Raw genomic sequence first — 12,947 nt, forward strand, 5'->3', positions numbered from 1 at the left:
TTCAGGCTCAGTCTTGACCAGAGCTTCTGTGATGATGAAACAACATTTGAAGGCAAAACTCGGAAAAGCAGATACAGATGTCACAAGGTGGGTGAGGCCAGCCTTCAGACAGTTCAGCTAGCTTGCTAAAAATGCCTTGTTTTCAGAAATGAAAAGGGCAAACAGTAACATCATGAAACATATGTGATTACTGGGTACATATCTGTAGGTGCATAAGTGGAGATGGCACTCAAGTCAAATAATTGTTCATGTTCTATAGCATCCAGTCTAAAAATGTAACGACAGCTAACCTTTCCTGACTTCCTGGCATGTGCTTCTCCTTTGGTATAATAATATTGTCAGGAACTTAGACATTTTTTTTCCTAAAATGACAGTAGAATTCCTTATTAGTATAATAACCCTGCAGTTAAACTGGTAACAAGTGCTTTTCTTTGAAAAATAAATAAATGGTAGGATTTATGATTATACTCTTGTTATCTTAAGAAACAAACAGCATTCAGTGTAGTAGACTATTAGTGTATTCTCCTTCAAGCCGGAATTCTGCTTTAGGAGTATCAGGATGCATTCAAAACAAAAAGAATTCAGCGTGAGTGCTTACTGCACTGTATGTTATCAGATATTTCATAAACTGAATTGTTACACATTATCCATATAGCTGGCATCTTTTGAATGTGATCACCAAATCAATGTCGTAAATTGACTTCACCATTAGTTCAGCTTACATCATGCTCTGCTTTTTCATAGGCATGTTCACTATTCAACGTTACCTTAAGGAAAAAAGGAATCACTTAACAAGAGCTATTTCATATTTTATATCAGTAAATTCCGGTGCAGGGAGCCACTGTGCAATATACTGTGCCATCACTCATTGAATTACTTATGTTTTATAAAACTTGCAGAGATTGTAGTCAACCCTTCATTTTTTTTTTTTGTCTTTTATATAATTTCATTTAAATTTATATTTTAGTTTGATGGATTTCCTGTAGTAAGACATTGTATTATTTTAATATGATACTACATAAAGTAAGTACTTTGGGTCCTGAAAATGAACCTGTGAGATCTGACTGGAGTAGTTTATTTCATAGACTGCTGCCATTTATACAGCCATGATGTTGTCTTGTGACTTGCCACTATATTGCTGATAAATGGTTCCAAGCTTATAATGATATTACATCATACCCCACCCAGCTTAAAAATTGTTTCCAGCCCTTATGCTTTTAAAGTTTATCTGGCCAAGTAATCTGTGCAGCTGCGTATGACCCACAGTTTTTTTTATTATTATATTTCAGTCAGTTTCATGGATAGTGCAAATACGTGCACTTAAATGGATTCTGTACCTCCTCTGTGACTTCTGAGGCTTTTGTTAAAATGTTTCTGCTGCTATATGTGACATTGTGGTCTCTGTTGATGGCTTCTGTCAGAGTTGTGCTTTACACTATTGCTTTCTGTGTAAAAAGTGATATGGAATAACAGGCCCTGTTCATTGTAGGTAGTTGTAGGCATCTGACATATATATATATATATATATATATATATATATATATATATATATATATATATATATATATGCATGTATATACAGGGAGAGAGGGAGAGAGATAATTATGTGTTTGACAGATAAATTTGATTAATCTCTTACACTTCCATTACCCTTTCTAGCCAAGGTAATTGATGGCAGTAGGTGGCATGCAGTAAATGCAGTAGATGTTAGTTTTTGTACTTTATTAGCTGAAGATGGGCTGACTTTTAAATTGCGTATATTTTTGCACTTCTTAGCATAGGTTCATAGGTTGGTACTAGGCTGTTGGCCCTAGGGCCTATACAAGCCTAGCCATAACATTTCTCTAGCTATTTCTTCCTAGAATATTTACTTCCCTGGTCCCCTTTCTAGCAGGGCGACTGACGTGATTCCCTGGGTGAATTTCCTATCTCCCATCCAATCGCCAAGGTTCCTTTTGAAGAGGGACAAAGAGGCGCTCAACTTGACATGTATGGACAGTCTATTCCAGAGTATGGGGAGTCTCTGGGTTAGGAACCTATCCCTCCAGCATGTTTTGTTCATTGTGATGACCAGGTTTATATCCCTGGAGCATGTGGCTCTAAGTGATTGGGATTTCTTTAAGTGTAGCATGTCCAACAGCACTAGGTTTGACATGGCCTTGTATGTTAAGCAGAGATTGCCTCTTGAGTAGGCGATATGCGACAGAGTATAGATGGAGTTTTTTTAGATGGTCAGCATAGGCCATCTGCTTTAGGCCTGTGATTCTTTTAGTGAGGTATTTCTGTGGCCTTTCCAGTTGTTGCAGGTGTCTTGTGAGGTACATATCAAATGGGGTGTTGTACTCTATAATGGGTCTAATGAGGGATGAGTACAGTGAGACAATGACCTCCTTTTTTCTGGATGAAAAGCCCTTAGTGATGAGGTGTGCCACATAGAAGGATTTCCTGACTGTCGTGGCTATGTGGTTATCGAAGTTGAGACCACTGTCCACCTGTGTCCCTAAGTCCCTTATCACACTTTTGGTGTTTAGTGTACTGCTACTTATGTGGTAATTCATGGGTACTTGTTTTTTTCTCAAAGGGATAACTATGCATTTCTTGGCATTGATCAACTGTTTCTGTAAGGCCCCTTTGTAGAATAGTCACATCATTTGGGTATTCAATAATGGCTCACAGTTTGCAGTTATCTGCAAACGTTGTTAGCCAGAGTCCCTTAGTACTTCAGAGAAGTAGATGCCAAACAAGAGTGGTCCCAGGACTGAACCCTGAGGTACTCTGCTTGTCACTTGTCTGGAGCTGGATTTTGAGTCTGCTACTTTTACAGTGTGGGTTCTTTCAGTAAGCCAGTTGGTAACCCATCGAGTGACGTAGGGATTAAGGCCCAGCGTAGTAAGTGTATCTATGATTCCCGAGTGGGGGATGGTGTCGAAAGCCTTGGCAAGGTCCAGATAGGCTGTGTGGACCGCCTTACCCTCGTCCACAGCTCTGGAGACTGATTCGAAGAAATCAGTCAGGTTGAGGAGACAAGATCGGCCCTTTATGAAGCCAGACTGGGTGGGGTCCAGTGTTTGAAGGTTGCCAATTTCTTTGTTTATAAGTTCCATGATAATGCGTTCCATGGCTTTGCAGATCAAGCTCGTCAGACTGACGGGATGATAGTTCCCGGGATCCAAGTTGGCTCCTCCCTTGTGGAGTGCGATAACTGTAGCTGTGCACCACTCATTGGGCACGAAGCCTGAGATGAGGCTATGATTATACATGGCACATAGGTGGGGTGCCAGTTCATTTTGTAGTTCATGTAGTACACAGCCCGGGATGTCGTCTGGTCCCATGGATGCTGTATTCTTAGCTTTGGAGAGTGTGTTTTTTACCTGTGTGGCTGTGATTACCAGAATTTGGCAATCTTTTGATATTAAGATGGGCCTTTTAGGGGGTGAAGTTGGCAGTGAATCGATCTGCCAGGATATTGGCAATATCCTTGGGATCAGTATATTTGATGCCATTCTGTTGTAGCTCAGAGCAGATTTGAGCATTGCCATTTAGATTATTGACATAAGTATAGAATACCTTGTGGTTGTACTTGGAACCTTTGGCAATTTTATTTTCCTAACTAGCTTTGGAGGATTTTATGAGGGATCTCAGCTTCTTACTGAAGCTGGTAAGGGAGTTTTTTGCATCCTGGGATTTTTCTCTTTTTTGCAACAGTTAATTACTTCTGTTGTATAGTTTGTTTATGGCAAGGGACCACCAGATTGGGTTCCTTTTTTTTGGAGGAGACCATCTTGGTTCTCTTTGGAATGGCATGATTCATGCAAAAGTGGATGTGCTCGTACAGTGCCTTAGTGTAGGATTCAGCAGTCAAACTTTCAGTTCCCGTCTGCATGGGTGTCATGAAGTTTGTCATTTCTGACCTGAGTAACACGAAGTTTGCTTTGGAGAAGTTTTTTATGGAGGTTTCCCTACTGGGGGGTGGGGGTGGGGGTGGGATGTGGACGTCAAGGGTGATTAGCTTATGGTCAGACCTGACCAACGAGGGGGTGGCTACTGGTGTGAAGCATCTATCTCCCATGTTGGTGATGACCAGGTCTAGGATATTTGAGCCCCTGGTGGGACTATGGATTAGTTGCTCCAGGGCATTGGAATTTATGAATTCCAAGAACCGTTGGGCAAAGGTGTTGGTACCAGAGTAGTTTTCCCAGTTAATGGCAGGGTAGTTGAAATCACCCAGTATTAGGGTGTTTGTTTGTATCTTAATATTTTCTAGTATGTTTAGAAAGGTGTAGTAAGTATCTTGGGGCATGGTGGGGGATCTGTAGCAAGCTACAATTTGGATTGCAGTCTTACCAAGTGTTAGTTGCACCTGTAGGATTTCAGATGTATTGTGTTAGGCAACTAGCTTGGAGGTGTGACTATCCTTGCTGAATATGGACACCCCTCCGCCTTTAGTGCTTCGGTCCTGGTTTGTTGGCCAAAAAGTGTGATAAGTGTTGTAGCCTGGTATTGCAGGGGTGCTCTCTGGAGCCTTGAACCAGGTCTCAGTTACTGCCCAGATATCGATGTTCTCCATTTTTAGAAGTGCCTCGAGAGAATGCATTTTGAGGTTTAGACTTCTAGCATTGAGTAGCATTACCTTCAGATTTTGCATGCTTATATCTGTTACAGTGGTGGTTTTGTCCTTTGAACTTTGCCTAAAGAAGGCACTATAGGGGTGCCAAGAGCCTTAGCCAGTAACCTGAATCCCAGGGGCGATAGGTGCAGACCATCTCTGGCAAAGCATCATGGTCTGTCGATCATGTCGTCCCAGGCAGACAGATACTGGATCCCCTTTGAATAACACCAGAAACTTAGCCAATTGTTGAAGTCAATAATTTTCTCCTTATACTGTGAAATAATTCTGGGCGAAGGCAGGATGCTGCTCAGGGTTAGGGTCATTCCTGCCTGGGCCACATGATCCGAGAGCTCTTCCGTGTCTCTCTTCATGTAGTCCAGGGAAGTACGTCTCAAGTCATTCACTCCAACATGGACAATGACAGAGTCATATTTGTACTTGTTGTGGAGTGACTTGAGTGCATGCATTATGTGGCGGATCCTAGCACCCGACAGGCAGCTGACAGTAATTTTCTCCTTGTTCAGCCTGGTGAATATAATACATATAATGTATGTTAAGGAAAAGGCACGCTTTCCTACATCTATTTATTATTTGTATTTACACGTACATGGCAGTTAAAGAGCTGCTTTTGTGGTCCAGGGTTTGATTCTCTCAGCCTCTCATTGCCTTCTGTGTGACTTTGACTAAGTCACTTAATGCAAGTGTATTCCTTTGCTAAGTCTGAAAAAGGTTAATAGATTCATAGGTGTATACTAGTCTTATGACCATTAGGGTCCTTATAAGAATAGCCATGCAACCCAACTGTGACCCACAAATTTGATTTATAAATGGGGTGATTTATTGAATGCCTCTGTTCATCAGAGACATTGGCACCAAACCAGGGGTCAATTTCGATTACCCATCCATTTGTCCAAGTTGCGTTTAAATAGAGTTTGGGATAAACTCTGCTTCACATGGTTGGGAAGCCTGCACCAGAGAACAGCAATTTTCTGAAAAAAAATGTTTAACTTTTTTCTTCCAGAACAGGCTGTTCTATTCTTCCAGCTCAGTCTTGAATAGAGATCTTGTGATGATGAAAAACAGCATTTGAAGGCATAACTCACAAAAGCAGATATGGATGTGGATCACTGCTCCCCAATTAAGAAATACAAATAAAAAAATGAAGGAAACACACACATACACACATTTATACAGGGGAATTTGAATGTGCTGTGATACATTTGTATTGAATAAAAACTTGTGATCAAACGAGACAGACACTGTTATTATGATGATTAAGTGCAGGTCTTATTCTGTTACAGTGGTGCTAATAAAAGTCATCTGCTTGTTTGCAGGTATTATTTCATTTAGAATATAAAAATCAGGCTTTGTATAAAGAGTTTAGAAAATGTCATCCAGCACTACTAAAAGTAAGCTGAACTAGGCTAAAAGAATAGTGTGTGATGTTAATCAGTTTTTGATACTGTTAAACCTAAGCATTTATTCATTATCCCACTCCTGATAAAAGATAAATGGGAACTCTAAGAACAGACCCTGTACTAGCCAATGCAAACAAACATTATATGAACAGATTTTCATAGAACAAGCCTCAAGAGCCTATTAAATATCATCTCAATTTGTATTATGTGGTATTCTTTCTTGCTAACTTTTGATATGCTGCCTAAATTAGGTCACAGAAATAAGAGTATCTTGCCAGATTCTGTGATGATTCTCACCAGTTGCCTGAAATATTTTTACCACATAATCCTTTTTCTTTTTATTTTCCGTCAGACTTATGAACAGAATGAGTGGTTGATACATCTGGCAGGCAAGATACTCGCAAATGACACTCAAGCTTTATCATTGATGGCATCCAATCCTTTTGAAGGCAGGCAGCCTCCCCGGTGAGTAAGGACTTTCAACAAAGTCTGGTTTTAGTGCATTGCATGATTAGCAAACAAAACTAACAGTATCTTCTACTGCATTGATATTCACACTGCATCACATTAGCAAGGATGAGTTGCAGCTTTAATAGACTCTGTGGTAGCATTTAATTGGTTACCTTATATTGCACACAAATATGCAGAATGGGAAACATGACTGTACCAATACAACACTGTGTTTCTTGTTTCCTGCTCAGTTTTGGAATGTGTTTTAAGATGCCAATATTGGTTTATCTGTTGAAATCAGTCAGATTGGCCAAGTGCTTGTTATTTATATTTATAAGTAACTGATTTTTTTCAAGCATTAGCATTGTAACCACACACACAACAGTCATTTTCTGAGCTTAATTAAAAAAAAGGCATCCCTATGGATAATTAGGCAGAGAATAATATTCCAGAAACAGACATCCAAAAGGCTAACATTGAGTAAAAACAGTTTTAATAACAGTAATAGATGTACACAAAACAAACTGGTGAAAGCTTTCATGGCTTACTTGCTTCTTCAGACCATGAAAAAATAAAAGGCACTTAAAACCTTAAATACAAATAGCCAGCCACACAATTAAGAGATGTCAGGTCACATGGTGCAATTAATGATGCAATCCTCTCCTCTTCAGAGCAGGTTTTAAAGACACAGCATTATTCAGACTTGGGTATACAGTAGCCCTTAGGTCAAGAATCCATCTTAACTCAGTATATTTTGTTTCATTAGCTATATCACCACCTCTTATATTAGTACCAACTTTATGCAGAACCAAAAACTTAAAATGATGGCTGTCATCAGTTTCCATCACGTTTGGCTAGCGTATTACTTTCTTTCCTATTGCGTATATCATTATCATGCTCAAGTAATTTCTTTCAGCGTTCGATTGTTTTTTCCAGTATAGAATCCTTCACATACAGTGCACTGTGCCCAGTACACTATGTTCTTATCTGTGCAGTCAGCATAAAAACTAAACTCAATCTTTCTCATAGTTCTAGGGTGTGTAACAGATGTAACCGTCCACACATACCTACAGGCACTACATGATCTGCATGCATACGTACCTGTCCTTACAGAATGTACCCTGTCTGTATAGTTCTGTCTATAACATAGACGTTGCTTCAGGGTTTATTGTTTTTAAAGGAGAATCGGGGATGGGGTCTGACTACATTACCTACACTTGGCTCCATCATGAGTATTGGCCAGTTCTTTATCACCACATCACAAATGATGTTAATGTTACTTGAATATGTTAACAGTTACCCAACTTGCAGTACCTTCAGGTAAATGTTTCTCCTTAGCTCGTTGGTCAGAGAGGTACATATGCATGCAGATCATGTGGTGCCTGTAGGTATGTGTAGACGGTTACATCTGGTACACACCCTAGAACTATGAGAAAGATTGAGTTTAGTTTTTATGCTGACTGCACAGATAAGAACATAGTGTATTGGGCACAGTGCACTGTATGTGAAGGGTTCTATACTGGGAAAACCAATCAAACGCTGAAATAAAGAGTCCTTGAGCATAATAATGATTTACACAATAGGAAAGAAAGTAGTGCGCTAGCCAAACGTGATGTAAACTGATAATACCCATCGTGTTAAGTTTCTGGTTCTGCATAAAGTTGGTACTAGTATAACAGGAGGTGATATAGCTAATGAAACAGAATATATTGAGTTAAGATGGATTATTGACCTGAGTGCTACTGCGTACCCAGGTCTGAATAATGCTGTGTCTTTAAAACCTGCTCTGAAGAGGAGAGGATTGCATCATTAATTACACCATGTGATCTGGCTGGTTATCTGTATATCAGGATTTAAGTGTCTTTTATTTTTTCATGGTCTGAAGAAGCAGGTGAGACATGAAAGTGCTCACCAGTTTGTTTTGTGTACATCTATTACTGTTATTAAAACTGATTTTACTCAACTTCAGCCTTTTGGATGTCCATTTTTGGAATATTATTGTGTTTGGACTTAGTCTGGGTTCCTACTGAGCTTTTGTTATAACCTTAAGCAGAGAATACGTTCTGCATCCTTTTCCTGAGTTACAAACTGAAATATTGTTAAATGCTGAAAATATAGCCTGGTGTTTGGTTGTCTCTGTTATAAGAACTCTGCCAGCAATCTGTGACAGAATTACAACTGCCTGTAATTTCCATGATTAGCTCAATTCATTGTTATAAAATTCCTAAAACAAACTTATGCTAAATTGTGTATCAAAACATACAAGAATAAGCAGTCTGCCCATAAATGCATACATAAGTGTTTTTCAGGAGTATAAGGAAGAGGTTGTAACAATTATATGGACATGGCTGCCTAAAGACAGAGCGAGGGGGCGAATGAAGAAAGAGGTAACATTAAGATTTACAAACTAGGTAGAGTAGAGTAGAAGCAACCCAGTGAGCAAAACCCACCAGTGCACCTTTACTGTTACACAGTGGAAAGGCTGTAGTTAAATCCAGCATACTTTCTGAATACATACCAAGGGACTAGACTTCTGGGAAATGGAGAACATGGAAGATATTCTACCAGTATGTGGAGCAGTGCTCTGGCATCATCTGAAGTTCTTTGTTCTGTTCTGGAAGGTGCACAGGAAAAGAGTTGTAGCAATCTTGGAGAAAGTGTATAGAAACGTGATATGTGCAATAAAGGATATGGATGGACTAGTCAGACTGGGACTGCTATCGGGTCTGAGATTAGTATGGAATGGGGCAGTTACATGATCTGAGTCTACAAGACCACAAATGAAGATTGTAAAATGATGCAATTGAGAATATAACAGGAGGGGATGAACAGGGCACCATCTACAGAGTATAAACTACAACCTAGGCCTAAGGAAGTATTAATTCACAGAGAAGTAGACGTTGGATTCAGTGGATGGGGAGGCTGCAGTTCAGCTGAGGCTTTCAGGAAGGAATGGGCAGAATGAAGGAAAGAATGATGAGGGTCCTGTAGGAGACAGTTGTAAAATGCCAGCTCTGATCTTTAGGCATGCAATACATAGTTTTGTGTCCGTCTGCTAACATTAATAAGTATATATTATGCAATAACTATTATATAACAAATGACCACCATAACCCCCCCCCCCCCAGTAATCACAGCAAACCTTTTTCCGCAGCTCATCACTATCAGGATCACCCTTCTGTATGATTACCAAGACTCAGAAACATTTGTTCTCTCTGCCTAAAAACACTGAAGACCTCCTTCAGACTATTCTTCATAATCTTTATACTCCTTCTTAAGAGTAGCATTGAACCCAACCCAGACCCAACAACTCCCTTTCCTCGACATCAGAACTACTGTCTTCCTACACTGGTCTGTGCCCTTCTCAATGCATATAGTATCAGGAACAAGCTAGATGACATAAGTATTTTATTTCCCACTACAGTCTAGACATTCTAGCAGTCATAGAGTCTTGGGTCAAAAAAGAATCACCCAACTTTCAACACTTTCTTCCTTCCTACAAGTATGTCAGTAATGCCAGGCCAGGCAAAATTATGTACATAAATAAGCTAAACCCATGAGCCATTGCCCAAGGAAACCCATCCTCAGACTCTGATCCTAAAATTTCCAACTCACAAAGGCAAACCATCCAGATCACTCATCCATTACTACCACCCGTAGTAACTGTCCCCAAAATAATAACATACTCATTCTAGGTACTTCAGTCTTAATTATCTGTGCCCTCTTTTAACTGACATGGGTACTTTCCCAGCAGACCTAGGTGTCCTTCAACTCATAAAAGATCCAATAAGACCTAGCCTCAGGTCCTCCAAACACTTGACACCTGAGCTAATTGTTACAAACATACCAAACTTCATCTCCAACATAAACATTACCATCAGTAAGTGACCACTGTCCAATCACCTTACAATTTCAACCATCCTATAAAACTACCACCAATATTAAAGGCCTTCAGAAACCAGAGTATACAAATACAGACAAACTCAGAACTTTTCTCGCAGCCCACAGCTGGAACCATATACTCTCCTTAGATGACCTCCTAATTCAACAGCTGTAAGCCTAACCAACTTTCTATTCCACGAAAAAACACACAAAAAAGTCAAACTCCAAAAACCATAAAGCACAATGGGGCTGGAACACTGGAACAAATCCACCAAGATTGATTTAGTCCTTGAAAGACGATTTATTTACGAATAAAATCACAGAATACTTTCCACAAACAAAAACGGAATGTAAGCGCTTTCGTCTGGTATATACCAAACTTTTTCAAACAGTTATTTGATGCATTTCCTGTTGTTTAAATATGTTCTGTTCTTATCAATTAAACAATTAAACAATTTAAAATGTTAACAATATAATTGCATCTCCCATCTTTAAAGAAACATAATATACTATTAAAATTTTTTTCTTTTTAAAAAACATCTACCATGAGTTTTCTTATATTTTGCCTTCTGTTAAACCAATGACATGATGTTTTTTTTAAAAATCCACATATGTATATATGAGTGTACATGTATAATGTAATATAATATGAATGCATACTAATAACGTCTCCCAGCTTTAAGGAAGCGTAGCAAGTAATTAAAATTTCCTTTTCATAGATAAAGGTTCTATTTCTTATGTGGGGACTATGTTTATACATATATATATATATGTGAAAACTTCTATATATATGTGTATATGTAAGGAAATTAATATATCTTAAAAAATGTAAACAAATCCTGAAGAATATTTTCAAAAATAATGTTTAAAATGGTATTTAAAATTGTAACTTGAGGCTAGTTTTCCACTTATTTGTTTCCTTTACTTTGTTTTAATAATTCGCTAACTATGTCATTATTTATGTATTCTATTCTTTTTCTCTTTGTCTCATGATTCTTGTATGTTATAAATAAATAAATATTAAAATTAAATTATATTCAATAAATATATTTGATCAATATTAATTCCTTAAACAAATAAAAATATTTTTTGTATATATAATATTTCCTTAAAACTTTTTACGTTCCTTTGGTTTAAAATATATAATCAAATGAATGATTAAATGAATAATTGATTGAATAGATCAATATCTTTGAATGAATATCCTTTTTTAATGCGTTTTTAATGCGTTTTTAATAATACTTGTACATGTATGAATTTTTACACACACACCATATATAGTAAATATACCCATGTACATATGATGTGTGCAAACATCTAAATATTTATGTCTAAAATATATATATATATATATATATATATATATATATATATATATATATATATTTATACATACATGTACAGAATATAAATTTGATTTTATCTTGATAAAGATTTTATTTTTAAAATACTACTAATTGATATATGATTATTCATCCCCGGCCAATTATTGGAATTTAATCTTATTTGCCACTCTAATTCCGATTTTTCTAATATGGGCTGCCATGCCCCTCCTCTACTATGTACTCTTATCACATCCAATACTACGAATTTAAAGGAATGTTCGGGGTAGTTTTTTTATATGTTTTGCCAATGCATTGAACTCACAACCATCCCTTATTGCTCTCACATGTTCACTTATTCTTTCTTTGAATTTTCTCTCCATTTTCCCTACATAAAACATAGGGCAATTTGTGCAGAGCCCACAGTAAACTACCTTTTCGGTAGAGCAGCATGCTTTATGTTTTAATATAATTTTTGTATTAACTATATTAATTTCTGCAGTTTCAAAAACATATTTGCAAAATTTACAATTTCCACATCTAAAAGTCCTACCTATTCCTATTTTTCTTTGTGATTCAAAATAGTTTTTCATATTTTTTCCTTTTTTGTAAACTATAGTGGGTTTTTCATCAACAATATTATGCAAAGCTATATCATTCATTAGAACTTGCCAGTTCTTGTTTAAAATTCGTACTACTGCTTTACTGTGGACACTGTATTTTGTTATAAAGGAATTTCTATACTTTTGATTTGAATGGCTTATTTCATCTGCCATTGCCAAGCTTTGTCCCATGTTTTCGTTGTGTTGGTCATCTACATCAATTGTTGGTGTCCTTTTTGGTGTGCCTTCTATTCTCATATCATTGTTTATATTTAAAAGGGGTTGATAAAAGGAATTTTTTCTTTTTATTGACACCTCTGTCATCACTTCGGTCACTAAATCTGTCGGATATCCTCTATTCAAAAACATATTCTCCAATGTTTTACATTCATTTATAAAATCATCCCATTTACTCACCATCCTTGCCGCCCTCACAAATTGGCGTTTTATCATGGCCTTCTTTTGTGAAAAAGGATGGCAGCTACTATAATGTAAGAATGTGTTGCTATAAGTTTTTTTACGAAATATTTCTGATTTATAGCTATCCCCATCCTTTTTTAATAACACATCCAAAAATGAGATAGTTTCTTCATTATAAGTAGCTGTAAACTGTAAAAATGATGTTGTGTTATTTATATACATTATAAATTCCTCTATTAAATTT

At 37.4% G+C, this 12,947-nt stretch overlaps 1 protein-coding gene across 1 annotated transcript in view; it reads left to right on the top strand.

The window, feature by feature from the left end:
• Positions 1-12,947, top strand: part of LMF1 (lipase maturation factor 1) — a 4,369,731-nt gene that overhangs the window by 4,152,348 nt on the left and 204,436 nt on the right. Inside the window, exon 10 of the mRNA XM_044089721.1 lies at positions 6,380-6,492. Coding sequence (XP_043945656.1) covers positions 6,380-6,492 — 113 coding nt within the window. The remainder of the gene's footprint in view (positions 1-6,379; positions 6,493-12,947) is intronic.

The sequence above is a fragment of the Protopterus annectens genome, chromosome 12.part0, assembly GCF_019279795.1.
Source record: "Protopterus annectens isolate FY-2018-M chromosome 12.part0, PAN1.0, whole genome shotgun sequence".
In the NCBI taxonomy this organism is placed as follows: domain Eukaryota; kingdom Metazoa; phylum Chordata; order Ceratodontiformes; family Protopteridae; genus Protopterus; species Protopterus annectens.